This window comes from Giraffa tippelskirchi, chromosome 13 (genome assembly GCF_054371585.1).
Source record: "Giraffa tippelskirchi isolate mGirTip1 chromosome 13, T2T-mGirTip1v1.2.pri, whole genome shotgun sequence".
NCBI lineage: Eukaryota > Metazoa > Chordata > Mammalia > Artiodactyla > Giraffidae > Giraffa > Giraffa tippelskirchi.
In genome coordinates, this window is record NC_137287.1 from 120,799,011 (window position 1) to 120,823,749 (window position 24,739).

Consider the following 24,739-nt stretch of genomic DNA (forward strand, 5'->3'; position numbering starts at 1 on the left):
GAAAATGGTCCTTCATGCCAATAGATTTGTATCCATGTATTAAAAAACTATTACCCCAAACACTGGGGGGATTTCAGAATGGAAGCTTACAACCGGCTGAGAAGTACCATCTACTACACAAATTTAATGAGATGGAAAAATCCTTTATTAGAGTTGGGAAATCAAGTTGGAAGCCAACAAATGTATTCACGCTACTCATTTCATTCCAACCCCTAAATGGGATCCTGTTGGCAGCATTGAAGACTCTGCAGCAGTTACAACATGGTGATTCAGAGGTCTCAAAACCATCACAGTGTAAAAAAATTACAGTGAGCAGTATAAAAATTGCAATTTATTGTGGGGGCGAGGCGGTTTTCACAACAGCCCTTGAAAACAGTAAGGAAACTAATTCTCCTACAGAATCCTCTGACTTCCTGTTTGTGGGTCAGTGCTTTCCCCCCCTTTCTTTTGTTTCATAAGCACTAGTCTGGGATGGAATCCGCGGGACAGAGCAGGGCTGGGTGGGCACCTCCTTGGATGATGGAGTAAGTCTGCTTGGGGAGCTCTTGCTGGGACGTGGAGAATATGGGCGGCGCCGTGGTGGCCACTGCGATGCTCTGGCCTCCGTCGCTGACCACGGTCACTTCAGCGGTCCCCTCCTGAATCAGGGCGTTCAGGCCTTCGAAGTCAGTGCACGTGATGCCCGAGCTGGTGATGAAAGTCTGGTTGCCAGAGCCTTCCTGGGGGCCGCCCGGGGTGGTGGGGATGAGGGTCTGGTGCAGAGTGGCCCCCTCCGTCTGGTCGTGGGTGGTCAGCAGGACAGCCGGCTGGGGCAGCGCCGCGGCCTCGCTGGGGCACCCCGAGGGCGGCGGGGGCGCGATCAGGTTGACCTGGCGCAGGATCTGCAGCCGGCTGTTGCCCCGCAGCTCCTCGGGGTTCGGCGCCACCAAGGCGGGCTGCACGATGTTCACGGCGGCCGCCGCCGCCTGGACGATGGTGCTGGCCTGGGGCACCTGGTGGCCGACGATGATTTTGACCCTGCCCTCGCTGAACTGGGGCGCCGGGGTGGGCGGGAGGGGCACCTGGAGGTGCCCCACGGCCAGGGGCGCGGCGGGCGGCTTGCCAGCGTCCACCTGGAACTGCAGGACCGTCACGTCGGCGCCCTTGCCGTCGCCGTACTCACTGTGCTGCCGCCTGTGGCTGCGGAGCGAGTCCTCGCGCATGAACGAGGCGTCGCACTGGTCGCAGTGGAAGGTCTTCTTGGCGTCCAGCTTGGCTGCCTGGCGGCTGCTCTGCCGACCCACGTCTCTCCTCTCCGCCGCCTCGCTCTTGAGCGCGTCGCCGTGGAACTTCTTCACGTGCTTGGCCAGGTTGCTGGGCTGCTTGGTGTCGAAGTTGCAGTGGCCGCACTTGAAGGGCCGGTCGGGGCAGTGCACGCGGCTGTGCACGCGCAGGGCAGCCTTGCTGGAGCACGAGTAGCTGCACTCGGCACACTTCTCGGGGTGGTCGGCCTGGTGCAGCCGGCTGTGCTTGCGGAGCGTGGCCTTGCTGTCCCCCAGGAAGTCGCAGTGCGGACACTGGAAGCTGTTCCCGCTGTGCTTGATGCGGATGTGCGACTTGAGGTTCCCCTTCATGGTGCAGCGGACACTGCAGAACTCGCACTTGAAAGGCTTCTCCCCCGAGTGCACGCGCATGTGCCTTTTCAAGTCCGAGCTGATTTTGAACTTGGCGCTACAGAGCCAGCACTGGAAGGGGGCGTCCCCTGTCAACACAAGGTGAGTTTCGATAAGAACAGGCAGGCAACAACCACAGCGGATCCCCCCGAAGTACACACCAGAAACCCGCTTAAACCGAGGCGGGCGGGTGGAGACCTTCTAACTGCAGCTCCTAGCAGCCCCTGGGAGGAAAAACAAAAAGGGTCCGGGGCTTCTTTCCTTTCCCCAAACTTTCCCACCACCACCATCATAATACCCGGAAGGAAAACGGAGACTGAAAATCAACCTGCTTAATTGTCCCCGGTAAAATAAGATTTGTGAATACACTCAGTATATCCTTGAAAACAATCAAGCTAGCTCTTCCTACCGTTAATGTGCTCTCTCTGCTAGGGAACTGTTCACAGTTGCATAATTTTGCATAATCCGTTGATTTTGATTGAGTTACGTGTTGTAACAGATTCAAGGGTACATGTTCAAATCAGTCAGCTCCGTGCTCACTCATCAGAATATTCTTTTTACAGTGATTGAGACGCCCCACTTATATTTCATGTAGATTTTTATCATTAAAGATGTGTTTATTGCGTGCAACTTATTTATCCCACATCGCCAGCTGCGTTCTTTACTCTTGGGAGTTACAAAATCCAACTGCTTGATTTTTTTTTTTTTAAGATTCATGTTCGGTGAAAGATGAACAGGAAAAGCGAAATTGCAAACATCTGAAAGGACATGGATATTCCAAATTTATTTCCTCAGTGAATGCCAAGTCCCAATCGTCTGATAACTGAAGCGAATTGGTGAGCCCACCCATTGCAATGCTGTTTGAGCAAGAGGAACAGCAGCTAAGAGTCTTCGGTGGCTTCTGGGAAGGCAGGTGCCCTGCTGAGCATTCCACAAGAATGGTCACATCTGAAGATCCCGACATTCCTATGAGGTGGGCACCACTGTCAGTATTATTCTCAGCACTATTTATGAATGAGGAAACTGAGGCCTAGAGGGGCTACATCGCTGTTCACAGTCACTGGGTGATACGTGGCAGAGCTCGGAGTCCAGCCCAGGCTGATTCCAAAGCTGGTATTTTTAGATGCTGGGTGATTATCTGTACATACGACCAAGGCTTTCTTACTGTTAACTTAAAAGAGTGGGACTGTGTTCCGGCTTTTTGGTACAAGACCTATAACATCATCGTGAGATGTTCAATAAATGCAATTAATGATGGCAGGGAGCAGATTAAACAAGCTTTGAGAAAATGAAGACGCTCCAAACCAAACAACACTTTGCATCACTAAAATGCCACTAAGATCATTCACACAAAACTCTTGAACAAAGAATGGTAAGCTATACAGACTATGGGCCAAATCCAGCCCACAGTTTGTTTCTGTACATAAGGTTTTATTGTAACACAGTCATGTCCATCTGATAATGTGTTGTTGATGATTGCTTTCCTGCCGCAACAGTAGAGGTGAGTAACTGTGACAGACACTGTATGGTCTGCAAAGCCTACAGTACTATCTGGCTCTTTATGGAAAAAGTTTGCTGGGCTTCCCTGGTAGCTCGGTGGTAGAGTCCACCTGCCAAGGCAGGAGATGCTGGTTCGATCCCTGGTCTGGGAGATCTCACGTGCCTTGGAGCAACTAGGCCTGTGAGCTGTGACTGCGGAGCCTGGACTCCGGAGCTGGGGAGCTGCGACTGCTCAGCCCTCATGCTGAAACTGCAGAAGCCCTTGCGCCCTAGAGCCCACGCTCCACACTGGGAGACGCCACGGCAATGGAAGCCAGTGCACCCCAACTGTGGGGTGGCCCCCACTTACTGCACCGAGGGAAGGCCCAGCACAGCCAAAAATAAATGGATAAAACTATTAAAACAAAAAAGAAAAAGCTTGCTGACTTCTGCCTTAGAATGTTGCTCATAACTTTTTTCATGACATGGGGCCCCCTTTTGGCAGTGAAATCCGTGGACCCTTTCTCAGGACAACGTTTAAATGCACAAGGTTAAAAAAAAAATGCACAAGGTAAACTAAAATAAAAATCAATAGGAATATAAGAGAAACTAATTGTACTGGAAGTTATTAAAAATTGAAAGAAAAAAACCTGTGATTTGGCAATGTCTGTGCTTTATTAACACATTAAGTGACAAGCTATAGTCAGTCTAGGGACTACAATAATTTCCAAATAGAGAAGAAAGTAAACTATATATTGATCTATCAAAAATACTTGTTATAAAAAGATCTGTGACTTCTATTGACGACAAGGTCACACATACTGTAATCAGATCGGATGCCTATTTTCATAACTGAAGGACACATCACATTCTAGTAAGATCAGTGAGCATGAAGGTGTAATTTTGTCCCTCATCCAAGTTCATGGACCTCCTAAATTCTACTCATGGATCTCTTGGTGGAGGTGTCTGTGAATTCAGAGGAAGAACTGCTGCTCCAGAATGTTCTACTAAGTATTCCAATTACATCACTGCCCAAATTAGTGACCATCCGTGTGCCTTTTTTTTTTTTTTAAAGCAACCAGCAAAGGTCAAACCTGGAAAAACCAAGTTACCAAATCTCATAGCTGAGTTGCAGAGCTTAACAGCACTTTCTGACATGAAAGCAGAGGGTTTAAATCTCTTCATCATCATCATCTTTTTCCTTTTTAAAAACATTTTTATATTTGCTTCTTTTTCCTTTTAAAGTGAAAGTGAAAGTCGCTCAGTCATGTGCAATTCTTTGCAACCCCATGGACTGTAGCCTGCCAGGCTCCTTTGTCCATGGAATTCCCCAGGCAATACTGGAGTGGGTAGCCATGCCCTCCTCCAGGGAATCTCCCTGACCCAGGGATAGAATCCAGTCTCCTGCATTGCAGGCAGATTCTTTACCATCTGAGCCACCAGGGATGCCCAAGAATATTGGAGTGGTAGCCTGTCCCTTCTCCAGGGGATCTTCCTGACCCAGGAATTGAATTGGGGTCTCTTGAATTGCAGGCGGATTCTTTATGAGCTGAGCTACCAGGGAAGTCCTTTTCCTTTTAGCCATAAATTAATTTCTTAAATGAGGTAGAAAGGTTAGTAACAGTCCCCCAGGACCAGAAGTTCTCCAGAGCTAATGACTACATCCGTTCCTGCCCACCACCCGATCCCCAGAGTATTTGGTACCTGGTGGGACTCAGTGAATGTTGCTCAAAGAATAAGCAACTGATATATTTAAGCTGACAGAGCTTTCTTGAGTTCAGGTCGCTACTAAGACAAGGTAGTTGATCAAAGAGGTGAAAAGATAAAAACAAACTCCTATTAATTTTACAATTTATAAAAATTTACAAGTGCCACAGATTTATAAAAGGGAAATGAATGTTCCATGAAGACACTGCATAAATGGCATACATTTAAATTTTTAGAAAATATACCTTTTCTAGACCAACTTAAATATGTTACTATAAATGGTAAGTTTTCCCTCCTAAGTTGACTCTGACCCACTTCGCTAACTGCATCCTTCAGTGCCCCTAACTTAGGTTGGAGAGACTTTTGAAGAAAATCAAATGGACACCAGTCATGCCAACGTCTTAACTTGCTATAGTATCTTAATGATCCCAGAGGTCCCCAACTCCTAGCCCTCTCTGCAGCCATGGCCTCTTCCAGGTATGTGATTATGCAGGCTCTCCCGGCAGGGGCAGGGTGACCTTCCATGACCCCCCAAAATAGCCTCAATCATGTCACTGGGTTTGGCGGAGGGTATGTTAACTAGACTTGTTACAAATAACGCCTTGAATCAGGGTCTGTGAATGAGGGTTTGCCCACGTGTACCTCTGTCATCCATTGCCATGAGAAGGTCAATCCTGTCCTTGCCCGCTGATCCTAGAAGGAGGATGACAGAGGCGGAGCAGAGCTGGATTGCTGCAGCCAAGACCACTGGACACCCAGCCCACAGCTGGCAGATTATCAGATTTGTAAGTGAGCCCAGTGAAGACCAGCAGAGTTGACCAGGTGACACTCAGCTGATCCCCCAACACGAGCAGAGAAGGCATGTTGTTGCATCCACTGAGGTTTTCTGGGGTCTTTTGTTACACAGCATCATTGTGACATTAGATAACTGATACACATATTAGCATCCAGAAACATAGTGCTGCCTTAACAGAAAACTAAAATATGTAGCACTGACTTTGGGACTGGGTGGCAGGTAGAAGCAGCGAAAAGTGGCAATGGCCAGTCTTTAACGGCAAACGTTTGGTAAAACTGTCGCCTGTTGTGACTCAGAAGATAGAAAGTTTACCCATTGAAGTTTGGACTTGAGCAAAGAGATTAGTTCTAAGCAGAACAGTGAAAGTGTCCTATAAGCTGCATCTGATAAGGTCCCACAAGAAAGAGACCAACTCAAAGAAGAACAGGCCATTTCAAAATGGAATTTAGAGACAATATACAAAGTCAAAGATGTGCTGGGCTGGATGAAGCTTCTCATCTCCAACCTGCAAAAGATTTTCAAAGCAAGACAAAAGCCTGGGGACAAAGATCATATCCAGGGAGCTGATCTCAGAGGGAAGAACAAATGAGGAAAGAGTGGTGAAAGCATAACGTTCCTTGTTAAAATCTCCAAAAGAATAAAGTCCTCTCAGCTGGACCAGGATTCCTAAAAGTCTCACTGGTTTCAACCTCCAGAAGGTTACATGCCAAAAGTGTCTATAATCAGGTTTAGAAGAAAGGCAAGTCTCCAAGAGGAGTGTGGGTGTGGCTTCTGGCACATAGATACACAGGAAATGCACAACGTTTTTAAGGTAGCTCTACTAGCAAAGATGTCACCAGTCTAGAGTAAAATAAAATCCAAAAAAAATCCCAAGTTTCTGTAGGAAGGAAGCAGGTTGAGAAAGTTTCTCAAAAGTACATTTCCACTCCTTTTCAGAAGTGGTGAAGGAAGGTGAGGAAAGGATGTTGCAGTGGACAAAGTAAAAAACCAGGCAGTCAATGCTGGGTCTGCCCTTATTCAAGGGTCAACGCTTATTCAAGAAACATTGTCTGTCCTCAGAGTTGGGGGACCTGGAAGCATCTTCCCAGAGAGAGTTCAGAAATCTGTGGGCCAGTGACTGCCAAGTGCCTCCTGTTCTTTCCCTCTGGAACGGCAGGATTACTGTAAGTATTCTGACTGTGTTTTACTGCTATATGCTGGAAGTGTGAGGACAGACAACTTGTCTTTTTATTTCAAATTCAAAAGGCTCTAGGTCAAGAGAAGCCGTATCTGTACCTGATGGAGATTATAGGATCCTGGTCTTTAAACCTGATTCTATGATTAGATGTGACTTGTGGGGGTCTTGGGAGAGCAAGAGTGCACCTGCATGTCAGAGAGAAGTGGATGATGGTGGAGTGAACTCTGGTTGGTGTGAAAACGGCCTTCGCCAGGTAACCTTTGATGACCTTCCACTGTGGGTGAGCTCAGCCCCACCCCTTGATACCAGATCCAATCGGGTAACTGACTTTAGCCAATGGGATGCAAGCAGAGGCTTGAAATGAGCTTACACGTGGGGACATGCTTGTTTTGTCTGCCATCGTCATGAGAAGGACAAACTTGGAGTAGCCCACTGGTCCCAGAAGGAGGCCATGAGATGTGTGGACAGAGCCAGACTGCCCCAGCCAAAGCAGGGGGACAGCCAGCAGATGCCCAGCCAAGGTCAGTGGACACCTGGCCTTTCCCACATTCATGATCAAGCCGGGCCAAGATCAATGGAATGTCTAGCCAACCCCCTGCTGACCTGAAGTATGTGAGCAATAAATGCTTTTACTAATTTAATATGCCATTGAGATTTTGTGGTGGTTGTTACACAGCATTAATGAATCAAAAGCTAACAGACACACACTTGCTAAAAGGAAAACATACATAATTTGTTAAGTTACCTACTCTGCTGAGTTTTTCCATCAAGCTGTCCCATGCTGAACTGATGAGTATTCTTTAAAAAATCATTGAAATGTCTAACCATATATTGTGCAGACATTTACGAAAAATGCATTTTATATCTCTATTTCATTTAGAGCACCTTCTTGATTAAATACTAGTAAGTTATACAGCTACATAAAGGTATGCATAAAGTTATAACTTTACTGTTCTCCCCTGTTGAGCTGATGGAGAGCAAAACGCCGCACTGCGGTAAGAACTGACATGTGCAGTTCCTTTCCTGAGGTTGTGACTCAACGCCTGCAGGTGCCGGTGATTGACAGGCAGGTGGGTGCGCGGAGCGAGGACCACACGGAGGACTTACCCGTGTGGGAGCGGAGGTGCACGGTGAGCTGGCTAGAGTTGCGGCTGGCGTAGGGGCAGATCTGGCACTTGAAGGGCCGCTCGTCGGAGTGGATGCGCAGGTGCTTGTTGAGGCTGCTGCTGTCGGCGGCCGCGTAGTCGCAGGTCTTGCACTTGTAGGGCTTCACGCCCGTGTGGCAGCGCATGTGGGTCTTCAGCTTGTCCTTCCGGCTGAAGCACTTGCCGCAGACTTCACACTTGTGGGGCTTGTCGCCTTCAAACAAGCACAGGCGGCAGCAGGGAACAAGATGAGAAAGGAAAAAGGCTTACTTCCCGCTGCCTTAAGAAAAGAGTAAGGCAGAGTCACCCAAGAATATTTTGAAAGTCCCCCCAGCCCCAAACGAGATGGATGGGTTTTAGTTGTCAACAGACAGCTAGTGGGAAGCTGCTGGACAGCACAGGGAGCTCAGCTTGGTGCTCTGTGGTGCCCTAGAGGGTGGGAGGGGGGAGGGACGGAGGTTCAAGGGGAGGGGATATAAATATATAACATATATATATACTTAAATATATCTACACACATAGCTGATTCACTTTGTGGTACAGCAGAAACCAAAACAACATTGTAAAGCAATTATACTCCAATTAAAAAATAAAACTAGATGGGGCTCCCCTAGTGGTCCAGTGGCTAAGAGTCGTACTCCCGATGCAAGGGGCTAGGGTTCAATCTTTGGTGAAGGAACTAGATCCCACATGCTGCAGCTAAGACCCAGTGCAGTCAAATAAAGAAATAATAATAATACATAAAACTAGATGGATAATTGGCAAAGAGCTAACATCTTGGGAGGGGGGAATTGCTTATATTTTGTTTTATTAGTATTTTCTAATTTTTCTGACAGTGAATATGAATTCCTTATCAATTAAAAATAGAAAGCAATGCAAATTTTTAAAATGCAGCTAAGTAAAAATGAGAAACATTGTCTTTTATACCCATTTGTTCTTTTTTATTTTTCATAACAGACACAGCCTAAAACTCAGAGTCTCTGAGATCATGGCTGACCAGCTTAAGAACACATTTCTCAGCCTCACTTGCAGCCAGGGGTGATTCTGCGATAAAGTCATCATCAGTCAAATGGCAGAAAAGGTAAACGTGTTCCTTTCATAAAAGGAAATTGTTTGACTTCTGGTTTTTCTCTTCCCACCTGTCTTGCCAGCTGCTACCAAGACATGGAGGTGAGCAAACATGTGCAGACAACACAGCCGCAGAGGGTGGGTATGTGCCCAACGCACTGCGATACTCAGAGGGGACCTAAGTCCCCAGATGACCTCCCGGAACACAGCTGCCTGTCTGCCCAGACCACCTGCTTACCTCTGGACAGTTACGCGAGACAGATATAAACCCCTACCGTGTGTGAGCTGGCATTTGAGCGTCTTTGTTACAGCAGCTTAATCTGTATTCACTGACACACCTGTCATCTTGCCACCTTTGAAAGTGAAGTGAAAGTGAAAGTTGCTCAGTCGGGTCCAACTCTTTGCGACCTCATGGACTATACAGTCCATGGAATCCTCCAGGCCAGAGTACTGGAGTGGGTAGCCTTTCCCTTCTCCGGGGGATCTTCCCAACCCAGAGGTTGAACCCAGGTCTCCCCCATTGCAGGCCGATTCTTTACCAGCTGAGCTACCAGGGAAGCCCAAGATACTGGAGTGGGTAGCCTATCCCTTCTCCAGGGGATCTTCCGATCCAGGAATTGAACTGGGGTTTCCTGCATGGCAGGTGGATTCTTTACCAGCTGAGCTATCGGGGAAGCCCTGCCAGCCTTGAACACCTGCCAGTTTTTCGATGTACACTTTCCCAGTGACTTCTGTATGTACATTTTGGGGTACAAAAGCCTTCCCGACCAATATCAATTTAAACGCTTACTTTTGAATGGTACTGTGTCTCTCAATGGTTTTACTTAACCCTCTCAACTTGGATTAGAATCCAGGATGGCCTTGCCTTCTTAGCCAAATGCAACACTGTCTCCCTACTATTGACTACTTTCTTATACTTGAAATAATTTCAATCATGTTCACATCATCAAATTTCTAGAACATTATTGTTAAGGGTGAAGTATTTCACTGTATGGATATACTGTAAATTAACGAACCAATTTCCTACTTGGCCACTGAAAGAATGAAGTAGATACAGACACATATGGATGTGGAAAGACCTCCAGCATTAAGTGAGAAACAGCAAGCTTCAGTGAGAGTGTATACAATATTAATTTCATAAGAAATGGAAAAAGTACATTTTGTGTCTGTTTAAGCCCAGTATGGGCTTCCCTGGTGGCTCAGATAGTAAAGAATCTGCCTGCAATGAGGGAGAGCTGGGTTCGATCCCTGGGTTGGGAAGCTCCCCTGGAGGAGGGCATGGCAGCCCACTCCAGTGTTCTTGCCTGGAGAATCCCATGGACAGAGGAGCCTGGTGGGCTGCAGTCCATGGGGATGCAAAGAGCTGGACACGACTGAGTGACTAACCACAGCAAGCCTAGTATAGGCCAGAATTTGAGAATGAGACACACTGGACGATAAAGACTGATGACTTTTGGGCGTGTATGAAGGAGGTAGGCAGTGAGTCAGGATTTTCACTTTATACATACCAAACACATATTTTGACCAAATCCTAAATAGCTAAGTGCTAAAGTCAATTGTCAGTCAAAGGTCATCACTATCTTCATAGAATAAACATCTGGGATTTAAGAATACATCTACAGGACTGTATTAAAGATTATAATTTTATTATTAAAAACGTTCATAGTCAAAAACTCCAGGAACGATCACTTCTCGTTACTGTCAGCTGCTACACAGCTTCTGTGGGTACCATCCTATGTACTCGCCACACTGAGCCGATGCTGGACGGCGGTGGAGCTGGGCGGGTGGTTTCTGGCCAGCTCTGCGGGCAAAGAGTCCTGCTCCTGTTGGTCCTGGCCACACCCTCTTCTAAGGCAAGGACACTGTCAACTCTCCGACTTGAAGGTGTTAATAGAGACGCTGCAGTTACATAGAAACCCTACAAACCCAAGCCTGCTTAACCGGGAGTAGAGGAAGCTCCCTGAAGATCTGCAGCAGGGAACTTCAGGTCACTGTCCTCACTTATATTTTTATAAAATTTCCCTAATTTTCATGAATCATGATAGCACTTTACTCTTGCAATGATGAATATGCTATATGTGACTGATGGAACTTCAACACAGGAAACCCACCAGGAGAGATTTATTGCTTGGTGCATTGAGAATGCTTACCAATACCTGAAATGTAATAATTTCAGAGTCTGATAACTGGATGAAATTCAAATGACAAGATTCTATGAGGCTAATTAGACCTGATGGTGACCCCAGTGCAACAAAGCAATCATTGGCCCCGGCCAAGGAATATCTGAGATAACTGCTGGATATTTTATCTTCTTTATTTTATCTTATAGATATTTTATCTGAGGCTAAGTAGCAGATTTTGGGCAATTAGTGATGCCCATGACAAATTTTAGTGTCCCTCCCTTATATTCATGGATACTCATTGCATTTATACATGACTATACCATTTGACTTATAAGCATCTAATACTTTGTTAAAAATAGCCTAAAAGCAATTCCTTCTCCATGCATAAAGTCTGGGAGACACAAAAATGATACATTAAAGAAAATTAAATCACCAGAAATCATTGTGGTTTTCTTTTTCCATGTATCAATCTTTTTTTCTCCTTTGAACATAGTTTTTGTTAAATTCCCCCTTGGAAACTGCAAAAGTAACACATTCAGGTATCCATCCAATGAGGGCAGTGTAAAGATACCTAAGTGAAAAGTTACTATTCTCCCCCTTCTTGCTCTAAACGTTTACGGGTCATTACACACACACCATACACACATACGCTTACAAGATATTCTCCTCCAGATGAGAAGAACAGGTGCATTTAAATTGTAATTAATTCTGGCAGATCAATTTTCAAAATGCCCATACCAGTTCACATTTCCACTCCTAAGTTTGCTCATGTTGATTCTAGCACTGAGTTTTCTTGCTCTAAACATTTTCTACCAAAATCATGTGTAGAAACAGCATCTTGATTTTATTTCATTTGTGTTTGTACTCCCGTGATGACCAATGAGGTCTGTGTCATATCATGTGTCTGACTTGTCTGGACCCCCAGCTCCCAGCAGAGGAGGGATGTGTGTGACCACTTACCTGTATGGATTTTTAAGTGACGTTCCATGTCCTTCATACCATAGGCAGTCTTGAACTGGCAACCTTAAAAAGGCAAGGAAAGACCAATGACAGAGGGAAACAGTCACTTTAGAATGGAGAAACAGCGAAGCAACTTCCTTAACCAACTGATGAACATTAATTCCATGGTAACAGGACCAACAGGTATCAGTGTGAATCCTGATTCCAGGTACCAAGAAGCACATAACATCACTCTGTGCTTCCTGCTCAAACTGCTGCACCTCAACCTAATCAGACAAACCCAAAGTGATGAACATTTTATGCAATAACTGGCCTGTTGCTTTGCAAAAATATCAAGTTCATGAAAGACAAAAGCTTAGCACTAAAGGAAACTGAAGACACATGAAAACTAAATGCCACGTGTGATACAAGCTGGATCCTGGACCAAGGGGAAAATATTTTTCTTTTGATACAGAGGATGTTAATGAGACAGCTGGCATAATCTTAATAAAGTCAGCAGTTTGATAACAGCATTTATCAATGTTAATTTCCTGATTTTGATGATTATACTGTGGTTTTATGAATTTCCTTGTTTCTAGGAAATATATATATTGAGGTACTTAGAGGTAAAAGTCATGTCTACAAATTTGGGGGAAATATATGTATATTTAGAAAAAAACAGGGGCTTCCCTTGTAACTCAGTTGGTAAAGAATCTGCCTGCAATGCAGGAGACCTGGGTTCAATTCCCAGGTTGGGAAGATCCCCTGGAGGAGGACACGGCAACCCACTCCAGTCTTCTTGCCTGGAGGATCCCATGGACAGAGGAACCTGGCGGGCTGTAATCCATGGGGTCGCAAAGAGTTGGACACGACTGAGCGACTAAACCACCAACCACCAGAAAAAAACAAAAAGTAAAGCAAATGTAATATGTTAATATTTGGGAAATCCAGATGAAAGGTAAAGGCTGAAGGGAAAAGAAGGCGCCGGCAGAGGAGGAGGTGGTTAGTTAGCTTCAGCGACTGCAATGGACATGAATTTGAACAAACTCCAGGAGACAGTGAAGGACAGGGAAGCCCAGCATGCTGCAGTTCATGGGGTGGAAAACAGTCAGACACGACTTAGCGACTGAACAATAACACAAGTGTGCTCAGAAACTTTTTGTACTATTTTTGCAACTTTTCCCTAAGTCTGAAATTATTTCCAAATAAATTTTTTTGTTTTCCTTTTTTTAAATAAGTAAGGGACAATTTTTCTGGATATCTTCCTAAGCTGTAGAACCAAGAAAAATTCACAGTAATCTGAAATTCTCACTAGTCCCATTCAAAGATCCTTGGCTGTTAAAAGTCTTAGAGCCCAAGTGCACAGTGACCAGAGACAGTGAGAGGTGGGTCCTATGTGATGATGAAAATTCTGTGGGGTTGATTTCTAAGCCAGGCAGTTTGGAGCACATCTTTGCCCAGTTGTCGGGAATTCAGGAGGTCGAGCCCTGGACCTGTTAAATATCACCTTTACCTGGATAGCAGCAGTTAAGCCTTTTCTGAGCAGGTGGGGCTGTGGGCTTTTTGGCACGCGACTTGGCAGGGAGAGAGATGACAGTGGCTGTCTGGTTTTCATTGCTTTCCGTCGGCAGATACGTTTGATAGCCATGTTCAAAAACAAATTCTGGAGCTGAAACTAAAAGATAGGATGATTATTAATTTTCATAATAGGAATACCCAGTAGCTACTCCCTTTGCCTACATTCCTTTGTGAGAATGATTATGTTAGATTGTTTTCCCACTGTTCCTTGCTGCTTAGGAGTGGTCCTGTGACCCTGTTCTAGCCAATGAGACTAGAGAACATCTGCTGGGGGGGCTTCTAGAAAAGATTTTCTCCCTGATTTAAAAAAAAGGTGGGGCAGAAAGAGAGGCAGTTGAGGAAAACTCATTCTGCTGCCCTGGTCGCCCTACTATTTGTCTTGGGACATGCCTGAGTGAGGATGTGATGTCTGGATCTGAGGCAGCCACTTTGTAACCATAAAGGGAGATGTCAAGCCAGAGCCCTGAAACCCATTCAAATCTACACTCATTAAATAAACAAGAAATGTCCTATCGTTTTTACCAGGTAGGTTTTCTGTTAACTTCACCCAAATGCATTAAGTACTGTACTTACATAAGCTTTTATCACAAAATCCTTATAAAAACCATAAAGGAACCGACAGAAGGAATTCTGGGAAAACTACGAATACTCTCTAAACACAAATATTCTTCAAGCACTCCTAAAACCAACCAACCCACCAACCAACCTTATATTCTCACTAAAGTTTTGAGGAAAAAAGAATAAATAAAAAGAAGACCAAACATCATTGTCATCTTTAACTTTTGTCATTATAATAGGTAAAACAGGCAGTCCCAAATGTCTTTTCTTAAAATTGTTTTTACTGCTTTATTAATTAAGTTTATAGTTTGGAGTTTGGGAATATATGTTTTCTTTCTTCCTTTAGTATATGTAATTGTCACATGGAGATTTGGCTTCAAAGAGGAGTAAATTCGGCCTCTGGGGCTTGTTCAGGTGAACCTGTCAGGCTGAGAGGCCCTACTGATGATTTTTGAGAGCCAATGTCATATTTTGCTTCCCAAACTTTAGTCACGGAGGCACCACCTTTGACATTTCTCCACTGTATTTACAAAGTACACGTCTTTAAATCGACACGGGCGTGACATCACTCCCTATTGCGGCTTTGCCTGAAGCAGTAATACTCACTCCAAAGGTCTGAGGTGCTAGTTATATTTTCTCTTAAAACAAACATTCTCTATCTTTGACGCTAAGATGTTATAGACTGTAAGATGTTATGTTATTTTATATACAATAACTTTTTAAAAACTGTCAATTCAACACATAATGCACTGCTTTCATATTCCTTTTAGGTATTTTACATATATTGATATTCCTTAGACATTTTATATGTATTGAATGAGTTCTTTTAGACCTCATTGAACATTTCACAGGAAATCCATGTTCCTGGCACGTACCTCTCAGGCACTTTGAGCAATGACAACTTCATTCCAGTGTATGTCCAAGAGCACCCAGGCCGAGCAGCATTTGGTGTTTGAGCAAAGTCATGGTTTCCATTCTTCTCAGTTGAAATATGTAGGGGGGAGGTAAGTGGCTTTTGTTTAAAGCTGGCAAAAGATTCTGACAAACTGAAGTTCCATCTTCTTGCCAAGTCTCTTTGATGACCTAATCAACCACACCTGCCTCTTGTTGAGATGTTTCATCTACTCTGTGGGATTTAGCTATTGGTTCTCAAACTGTGGTCCCAGCCAGCAGTGTTGGGTCCCCAGGCAGCAGCACTGGACTTAGCTAGGAATTTGCTACAAAGGCAAATTCTTGGGCCCCACCCCAGCTTACTGAATCAGAAACTCGAGGGTGGGCCCAGCAGTCCGGTCTAACAAGCTGCCCATGTGATTCTAATACACACAAGTTTGAGAACTCATGGTGTAGACCATACTTTTCCATGCAGCTCAGCAGTAAACCTTCACTCAACTTTGTCTAATTGAGGGAATCCATCTCTCTCAGTTGTTGCTTTGCAAAAACCAATGGCTGTTCCTCCAGCAACAAAATGTGCCTCATCAATATCAAATTGACCCCCTACCACTATTTCTAGGTATTTTTGGGCACAGTTACTTTTCATCTTCAACCTGAATGATCCTGCAGTATCTCAGGAGACATTTCAAACAGCAGTTAAACCCAACACACAAAGCTCCAAAAAACATGCACACATCCCTGCCCAAGTGAGTAAAACAGTGATTATTGGTAATAATCCAGCTTATTCACAAACGTGCAAAGACAATTCCTTGGTGACCACCTCCGGGCCGGCAGCCATCTCGCTGAGTCCAAGGTGCAGCCCCATTTCAGGTGTTATGATGTATCTCTGAACTGATGTGAGTCCAGGCTCAGCCACTTCCTACGGGTGGGACTTCAGGCCAGTCAAGGATCTCCTTTGAGCCTCAGTTTCCTCGCCTGTCAGTGGGGATAATCACTGCGCCCATCTCACAAGGATATCACAGAGTTTCGTGAGAGCATCAGTAGTGCAGGATATGGGCACAGCTGAGTCTTAATAAACATTAATCCCTACAGCTGAACAGAACTGGGCACCAAACTCTTAGCGGGAATGATCAAGGCTTAGGGGGAGCAACCACCTCCATTTGCCTGGGACCAAGAGGCTCCCCTGGTCACAGGACCTGAGATAAAACTAGGATGGCTGGTCCTGCCACTGTGACCTCCCAGCTTGTGGGACAGAAAGAAGACGGGGAGGCACAGGGGGTGGGGGTGGTGACGGTGGCCAGGCACTCCCTACAGTCCGGCTGCGGCGGCTGTAAGCCCCCGGGAGGCGAGTCCTGGGTTCGGAAAGGTCCTCAGCCTGGGATTCCCACCGTCCCTGGAGACAGCCGGGCCTGCTAACCGCCCCTCCGCCCCGCCCCCACAAGCCTTAGCCTCTCTTTTGTGGTGAATCACAGCAAAGGGGAAACGTAAGAGTGTGCTGGGTGGTAGCTCCTTTTCGGAAATCTGGTTTGCAAATGTTTCCTCCCACCCAGGAGGCTGTCTCTGCATTCTGCCAATTGTTTCCTTAGGTGCACAGAAGTTCAATGTGGTCCTGTTGGTCTGTTTGTGCCTTTGCTGCCTGAGCTTTCGGTGTCTTTGAGGGAGGCGTTTTGCGGTGGTGGTGGGGGGGTGTCCCTTGTCTGTCTTCAGATTTGGCATAAATAGTGGAGTCTGAGTGTCCAGCAGACGTGAAGGCAGCAGGGACAACCCCAAGCACCCAGATCTGCTGAGCGGGGGAAGCGCTTCTAGTAGATGCATGAACTTACCCTCAGGGAAGAATGTTCTCAACCCTTCTTTTCACTGGGGTGATCTGTAGCATGAGCTGCTGCTTTCTGGGGGTGTGGGTGGATGGGGGTGTCTCATTTTTAACTTTCTGCAAGAGTTCAAGGCCTTATCTCCCCCGTGGGTCTGGCTCTTACAATCAAGACCAGTGTTTCAGAAGATCAGCCCCCACCCCTCCCTACACCCCCAGCAGCTCACAGCCTCACACCTGCTTTCGGTTTGGTTTGACTCTGGGGCTCTCCCTGGCTTGCCCAGGTGCCCAGGTGCACATCTGAAACACGCAGCTTGTTAGACGCAGTCTCGGTTTGTGGCAGGAGCACCTCGGGTGTTCAGTTATTCACTCATCATGTTGCTTAAAAAGCAAGATTGTCACATGAATTTCATAGGGAACCAAAACCGCTCTCTGAGCTTAGGACCCACTGGCGTCTTAGACCTGCTGAGCTCACAGGGGCCAACTACAGCTCTTCCCACGATACTGCTCTTCAAATATCTGAAGTCGTCCATGTCTCCCAAGTTCCTTTGCTTCTCCTTTCTCTTCTTCAACTTAAAAACTCCAGTTTTAATCCTTTTCCCTTTTTTAAAATTAGAAGTGTATTATATTGTCAAAACAAAAGAAACACCGACTGTAGAAAATCCAGGGAGCACAGAGAAGCGCAGAGAAGAAAAGCAGACCAATGCCGTCCCCACGCGGCAGCAGACCCCGCACGACATGCTCATGGAATTCTGCACTCTTCCGCCGAAGCACTCATCTCTACTGTAAGTATGTGGCAAAGTATCTGAGGACCTTCCTCTCCGCCATTGGGTTGGATGCGCCAAGTGAGGACGTGTATTTCCTTCCATCACTGTTTCCTAGAACCTCACAAGGAACCTGGCACAGCACAGGGGCTCAAAGAACACCTGTTGAGTTAATGATGGATCAGATGGCTAACGTGTTCTTTTTACATAGATTTAAAAAATATAGAACTGAGATCATGGCTTAAATCACTTTCTATTCTTTTCTTTTTTATTAAACGATTAAACAATTTTATTAAACAGTTTTGCTATGTGAAAGCATTCTGCCACGTTATCAACTCACCCAAAACACAATTTCTTCTGGTTACATAACATGCCACCATTTGGGCTGTCCCAGTTAAATTAACCCTTTCCTCTTTTTTGGACATTGAGTTGGTTTCTAGGGGTTTACCTTTATAAATAACCTATCCCAAAATTTAAACTGATCTCTTTAGTTTCTCTGGATACCTTCCTGTAAGCTGAAGAACCAGGTCAAAATGGAATGGTCATTTTATGACTTGGGTGACCCATAACTATAAGATCCTTTAGGAAAATCTAAATCAATATATATTCTCCCCTTCACCTTGGCTATCACACAGACTAGCTGACAGGACAATATGAGATCATTTTAGTTTAATCTGCATTTCTTTCATAATTAGTAAAGCATCCCTTTTCACTATATTTTATTCATTCACATATCTTCTTTAAGAACTGCCTATTCAGGCTATTAGCTTTTTTTTTGCTATTAAATTTTGACTTTTCTCTTATTGACTTGTAAATGATCTTTACAAACTAAGGCTACTCCTCCACTGTCACATATTTAAATCTATTGTTTGTTGTTCCCCATATTGTCCATGCTTACAGCTCACATTTACGGGCCTTGATTCGAGTGCAAACTCAGCATTTACCTCCTGGGAGAATTCTGTAAGGAATTCTGTAAGGAAAGGTCGTCTCATGCTCTTCTAAAGGGTTTTCCCCTCACGTGATCCACATCTGATCCGCAGGTTGGCCCAACAGTCCTGGTTCCAAGGGCTGAACCCAACACCAGGTTCTAATTCCTGACCCCGCCCCTCTCTCTGCAGCAGCTGGCTGGTCTGGGGGCAGACACGGGCACAGAAGCTGGACCGATCAGACCTGCTTGCCCTGCGGTTAGGAACTGGGACAAAGACATTGCGGTTTGCTGTGGACATCTGTTTTGAAAAAAGAAGCACCCAAGGGCCAGACTGGCACCGATTAGAGTTCCATTCTTTCCTGCCTTTCTCCTGGCCCAGTGGTTCTCAAAACTGATCACGAACCAGAGATTCTGATGCGAGGTCTGGGTATAGTCTGGGTGTGTTTATAGCTGTATTTTACACAAGTTTTCCATTCTTTCGCATACTAGCTTTGAGAACTCCTGCTCGAGACTATTCTAGTAGGGTAGTGGCAGGAGTGTGGGTGGCCAGAAGGGCTTTGGGATTGGATTCCACTGCTAAGTCCCTTCTCCTGGACCCTTGCTGGCCTGGCTACACCAGGACAGTGGAACTGGGCCTGTTACCCATCTTAGCCAATGGGATCTGGGATTCCTGGGGAAGCATTTCCTCTGTTAAAGAGAGGTCCCTTTCCCCATCCCTGAGCAGGGCTGAGTGAAGACTTGAGGAGGAAAGCAGCAGCCACCTTGTGGCCATGAGGAGCATTACTGCCCAGGAGAGCAAGAAGACGCAAAGATATGGGTCTGCCCTGCCAGCTCTTATCCCGAGATAAGCCGTGTCTTACAGCCCAGCCCTCCTGTAGCTTAGTGTTGCTGAGAGCAACCGAAAGCATCTGAACTAACCCGAGCCCTCACTGGCTGGCCCAGACTCCCAGGACCCTGCTCAGAACCACCCAGATGGGATTGTTAAGGGAGGGGGCTGGGGATCTCCATCTTTTACTGAAGCTCCAGGGGGTTCTTTTGAGAAAGGCTGCGATGAGGACTTTACTAAGGGTGCTGTGGGGCGGCCAGACGCACAGCTTCTGCAGTCCGAGGGCTTGGCTTCCAGCCCCAGGTCTGGCTTCGAGCCCCTTTCTGCCTCTGTCACCTCAATCAAGTTATTGAACGCCTTTGTGCTTTAGTTCATTATGGGTAAAACAGGGATAATAATTATTAGTTTATCTAATATATGTTGCAAAACTTTAATTTTTCAAATTAAACGTTAAATTTAAATTCGTTAACAACTGAAGTTGTGAAAACCTGCTTCACATACTGAGAAAACTGTTTGGCGCAATAACAAGCAGCACCTAAGAATTAGCTGGGCTTCCCAGGTGGCAGAGCAGTAAAGCATCCGCCTGCCCATGCAGGAGACGTGGGTTCCATCCCTGGTGTGGGAAAGATCCTCTGGAGGAGGAAATGGCCACCCACCGCGGCATTTTGCCTGGGAAATCTCATGGACAGAGGAGCCTGGTGGGCTACACTCCCTGGGATCACAGAGTCAGACACGACTGAACAACTAACACACACAAGAATTAGCTATTACTATTATTATTGCCAGATCCTCCTGGCAACTCACACCTAGTTTGTTTTACTAAACTGCTCACACACTCAACAACCTTCACTGGCTCCCTAGCTGCTTCAGAATGAAGGCCAGATCAAAGCAGGGGCCGCTACCCCATATGCCCTATATCATCTCCAGCCACTGTGGTTACATGTTAGATCTCCTCTTCAGCAGCAGGGATTAGCTTCTCCACCTTCAGACCATCGGGAGGAAACACCCCGCTCCCACTGTCTTCCTCCCAAAGGCAGGTGAGATTCTCAAGGTCTATCATGCCTGTGATCTCACTCATCATTTTTCCCGGTGGCTTTCTCCGCAGAGACCAATCTACTCCATGAACTCTCTGCATGAGGGGGTACGGGTCACACAGGGCTGGGCTTGTATGTCTTACAACTAAGTTCTCCTCCGCTCCCAGACGAGCTTGGAATTCTCCAAGGGAAGCATCTCCATTATCTCGACTCCAGCATCTGGCGCCCGCCAGTCCTGGAGCCGCCCTCACTGGGCCCTCATGATGGAGCCGGCACCATGCCACGGACTTGAACGAGTTTAATCTCAACCGCGCCCCCTCCTGCATTTACTTGGTAACGGTTTTACTGAGCGCCTAGGATGTGCCAGGCCTGCTGCTGGCCGGCCAGAAAGCAAGACTGATTAGTCCCTCCTCCAGGGCGGTTATTGGGCTTCCCTCGTAGCTCAGCCGGTAAAGAGTCTGCCTGCCGTGCAGGTGACCTGGGTTCGATCCCTGGGTCAGGAAGATCTCCTGGAGGAGGAAATGGCAACCCACTTCAGTATTATTACCTGGAGAATTCCATGGATGGAGGAGCCTGGCAGGCTACAGTCCATGGGGTCGCCAAGAGTCGGACACGACTTTGTGACTAAACCAGGGAGATTATAGTCTAGTAAACTAGAAGTTAAACCACTATCTTGTTTACTACTAATTATTGTTTTACAAATACAGAGTAAGGGTCACTTAAAATTCAAAACAAAACAACCCACTACTTTGAGGCCCACAGGCCAAACTGAGCCTTCAGATAACTTTGTTTTTTAGGCTTTCAAAATCAGTTAGGTGGGCTGGGTCTTTCCCAGGTCAATGACCTCTGGCTAAAGACCACCAGGGACTCACCTGTAGTTGAATAAGTTGATTACTCATTACAGTAAGGGAACCCTCACCCCACGGGGGCTGTGGAGGGTCTCAGTAAGAGGGTGCCTGGAAGCACATGGTGTATTAGATGTTTGGGGCTCACGTTAGATGATTCTGCGAGGAGGCTTCAAGGAAGCCTGCATCGGAGGCTGTCAGGAAGTGGGGACAAGCCTATAATTTGATATCTTAGCGACTAGTGCTGAGATGCAGAGAAGGCTAGAGCAGCAGATAAAATCGATAAAGCAGCTGACCAGCGGGGCAGGAGGGGATGCTTGGGGTTCTGAGGCTCAGGCATGATGACAGAGGAGTTCTGTTTTCAGCCTGTCCCAGCACAGTCAGAGCTGCCCCGGCCCGTGTGGACGTTCTATGACTCTGTTCAGCAGGGGAGCAGCACGGCCCGCCCAGGGCAGTTAACCCAGCTCCCAGCAACTCCAAGGTCAGCTGATGAGCTCCCTGGCTCTCTTGGGGGCTGTCCCCTGCTGGCCTACCCACTCCCCCTCACAGCCCATCTGCTGCCGTATTTGCTGCCCCTGCCTGATCCCAGGAGCATCTGCATTCACTTCTCTGGCTGAAGACTGCTTGTTACCAAATAAACTGATGGCAACTGTGATAAGTGCTAGTTGAGAAAGTGGTAAAGAACCTAACCTTCGGGGTGAGGAAGGGAGGGAGAAATCATGGCTAGCTTCTAGGTGGAGGTGACTTTTAACCTGGGTCCTAAAAAAGTAGGAATGAACCAGAAGAGGTGGGAAAAGTCAGTGATAACTCAACTAATACTGTCTGGAGGCTTGCCATGAGTCAGGGCCTGCGTTAAATTTTCCATGTGCTGTTTCACTTAATTTTTACAGCCCCCTGATTCAGTAAGTAATGAGAACTAACCCTGACAGCTTGAGTGTCTTCCATGTAGGAGCCCCTGGCAGCGACCCTCTGAGGTGAGTACTATCATTACTCTCCTGTTTTACAGCTGGGCAAATGGAGACCCTGAGACCCTAAGTCACCTGCCTGAGGTTACCTGGATGGGAAGTGATGTAGCTGGGATCTGAACCCAGATAGGCAGTCTGGCTCAGGAACCTAGATTCTCTCCACTACCAAGTTCCATGGCCTTTCTATGTATTTTTGTCCCCACTTTAAAAAGGAGACAACGCAAGCTCTTACATCACTCACATAGCTCCTAGGCCCTCTGCAGCCAAGACTTTAATACAGGGGCCTGACCCCAAGCCCCATGACTTCAAGCAGGGAACTTAAAAAATGCATGTAGGATGCTAGTTTATTTCATCAGCGTCAAGATCTAATTTTACTGCTTTTATAGAGAAGTTCTCAAATCAAATGCCAAATGATAGGCAGCTTTCAAAGCTAGCAGGCAGAGAATAAATTTTACTTTATATCCAACATGGCAACCCACTCCAGTATTCTTGCCTGGAAAATCCCATGGGCAGAGTAGCCTGGTGGGCTACAGTCCCTGGGGTCGCAAAGACTGAAGCGACTGAGCAGGAGGAAGGGTCTGGTTTAATCCAGGACTGAAGAGGGACCAATATCCCTGGACAAGGTCTGGGTGCAGGTATCGAGAGGAATCTGCCAGAGTGGAGGGCCGGGCGGTGAGCATCTTTCCAACTGGATCAAGGCCTGGAATCCCCCAGGGAGCTTATTAAAAATGCAGATGCCTGCCCCTCAGCCAGGCAGATTCAGAGATGCAGCCCTGGCGCTAGCAGCTTTAACAAGATCCCCAGGGACCCTGGTCCAAACTGCCGGTGCTGCAACACTGAAGCTCAAACTTTGGGGAAGCTGGACCCAACACACCAAAATAAAAAGAAAGGGATGGGGGAAACAAGATACTGCCTGTTTGGGGACAGAGATGCAGGCACACCCAGGGAAAGCAGCTGGGTCAGGCTGAGACTCAGCATCCTGTAATCTCACTGGTGCTTTAATCTTGATGTTAAGAAAGTGAAAGTCGCTCAGTTGTGTCCAACTCTTTGCAACCCCATGGACTATACAGTCCATGGAATTCTCCAGGCCAGAATACTAGAGTGGGTAGCCTTTCCCTTCTCCAGGAGACCTTCCCAACCCAGGGATCAAACCCAGGTCTCCAACATTGCAGGTGGATTCTTTACCAGCTGAGCCACCAGGGAAGCCCTTCATGTTAATAAAAGCAGTCATTTACTGAGTCCAATGACTGTCCCAGGTCCTTTATTTGGATTATTGAAGAGTCTCACAATAACCCAATGATATTAGGCACCTAATTCTACAACCTAATAGTATTTGTTTGTTGTCTACTCACTAAGTCACGTCCAACTCTTTGCGTAGCCCACCAGGCTCCTCTGTCCATGGGATTTCCCAGGCAAGAATATTGGAGTGGGTGGCCATTTCCTTCTTCGGGGGATCTTCCTGACCCAGGGATCGAACCTGTGTCTCCTACACTGGCAGGCAGATTCTTTACCCCTGAGCTACCTGGGAAGTGCACCTACTAGTATCAGGTACCCTTTTTAATACCCCTTTCTACAGATGAGGAATACCGAGTGAGCGACATGCCCACAGCCCAGGGTTGCAGACTGGGATAAAGGTTCAGCAGCCCGTCTCTGGTGCGTGGCGCCCCAGTGAGCTCTGTGCAGTGGGGAACCCTCGTGCAGTGGGCGCCTAGGCGTACAGGGCTGTCGGCAAAGCTGAGGCACGGCTACTGTTAATGACTGCAGGGCCGTGGAGATGCCAGGAGGCTGGTGAAGGTCTCCGAGCCGAGAACTAGGACAGAGGAAGGGGCGGTTACGTGGAGTGGGGTCAGCTTCACCAACGGGCGTGAGACGTGGGCCCCTGTGCATTCACCCCACACAGAACCAGGGCGGGGAATCTGATGCTGCAGGTCCAAATGCAGCCCCTGACCTCGTGGCACTTACGGTTCAGCAGTGGGACAGGCCTGAAGTTTGTTCTGCAAACAATCATTTAATTACGGGCACCTGATCTGAGAGAACAATGCCCATGTGTGTGTGGTCTCAGAGGGGGGCTCTCTGAGGCATTGCAATTAAGCCCAGCTCTGACACACGCACCAGCATTAAGTCAGTTCAAGGCAGAGGCAGCAACACATACAAAGGCTCAAGGAAAAGTGGGTCGTTTGGAAAACAGAAAGGACATCATCATGGCTATTGTGATTCAGAGGGGAGCGGAGTGTCCTGAGATGAAGCCAGGTCCTGTGGGCAGATGGTCCTGAACCTTAGGTTTTGAGGGTGAGTTGGTGTCAGCCAGGTAAAGGCGAGAAAGGTATTTCAGGCAGAGGGAACAGCACCAGTGAAGGCTCAGAGCCCAGAAAGATGCAATGGCCACAAATGAAGGGTCTTGGGGCCTCCCCGTGCTGGGGTTGCGGGTCCCAGGCTTCACACCGGTGTATGGGG

General features: G+C 46.8%; 1 protein-coding gene across 16 annotated transcripts in view; it reads right to left on the reverse strand.

Moving 5' to 3' along the window:
- Window positions 1-24,739, reverse strand: part of ZFP64 (ZFP64 zinc finger protein) — a 142,563-nt gene that overhangs the window by 42,395 nt on the left and 75,429 nt on the right. For 6 of the 16 annotated variants that reach the window (XM_081557292.1, XM_081557293.1, XM_081557280.1 and 3 more), the window contains 4 exons: window positions 13,600-13,761; window positions 12,108-12,170; window positions 7,919-8,170; window positions 312-1,741 (listed from right to left, as the gene is read on the reverse strand). In XM_081557292.1, coding sequence (XP_081413418.1) covers window positions 462-1,741; window positions 7,919-8,170; window positions 12,108-12,144 — 1,569 coding nt within the window. In that variant the 5' untranslated portion in view covers window positions 12,145-12,170; window positions 13,600-13,761 and the 3' untranslated portion in view covers window positions 312-461. Of the gene's footprint in view, window positions 1-311; window positions 1,742-7,918; window positions 8,171-12,107; window positions 12,171-13,593; window positions 13,762-24,739 lie in introns of those variants that run through there. The other 10 variants (XM_081557284.1, XM_081557286.1, XM_081557285.1 and 7 more) reach the window with 4 other exon arrangements.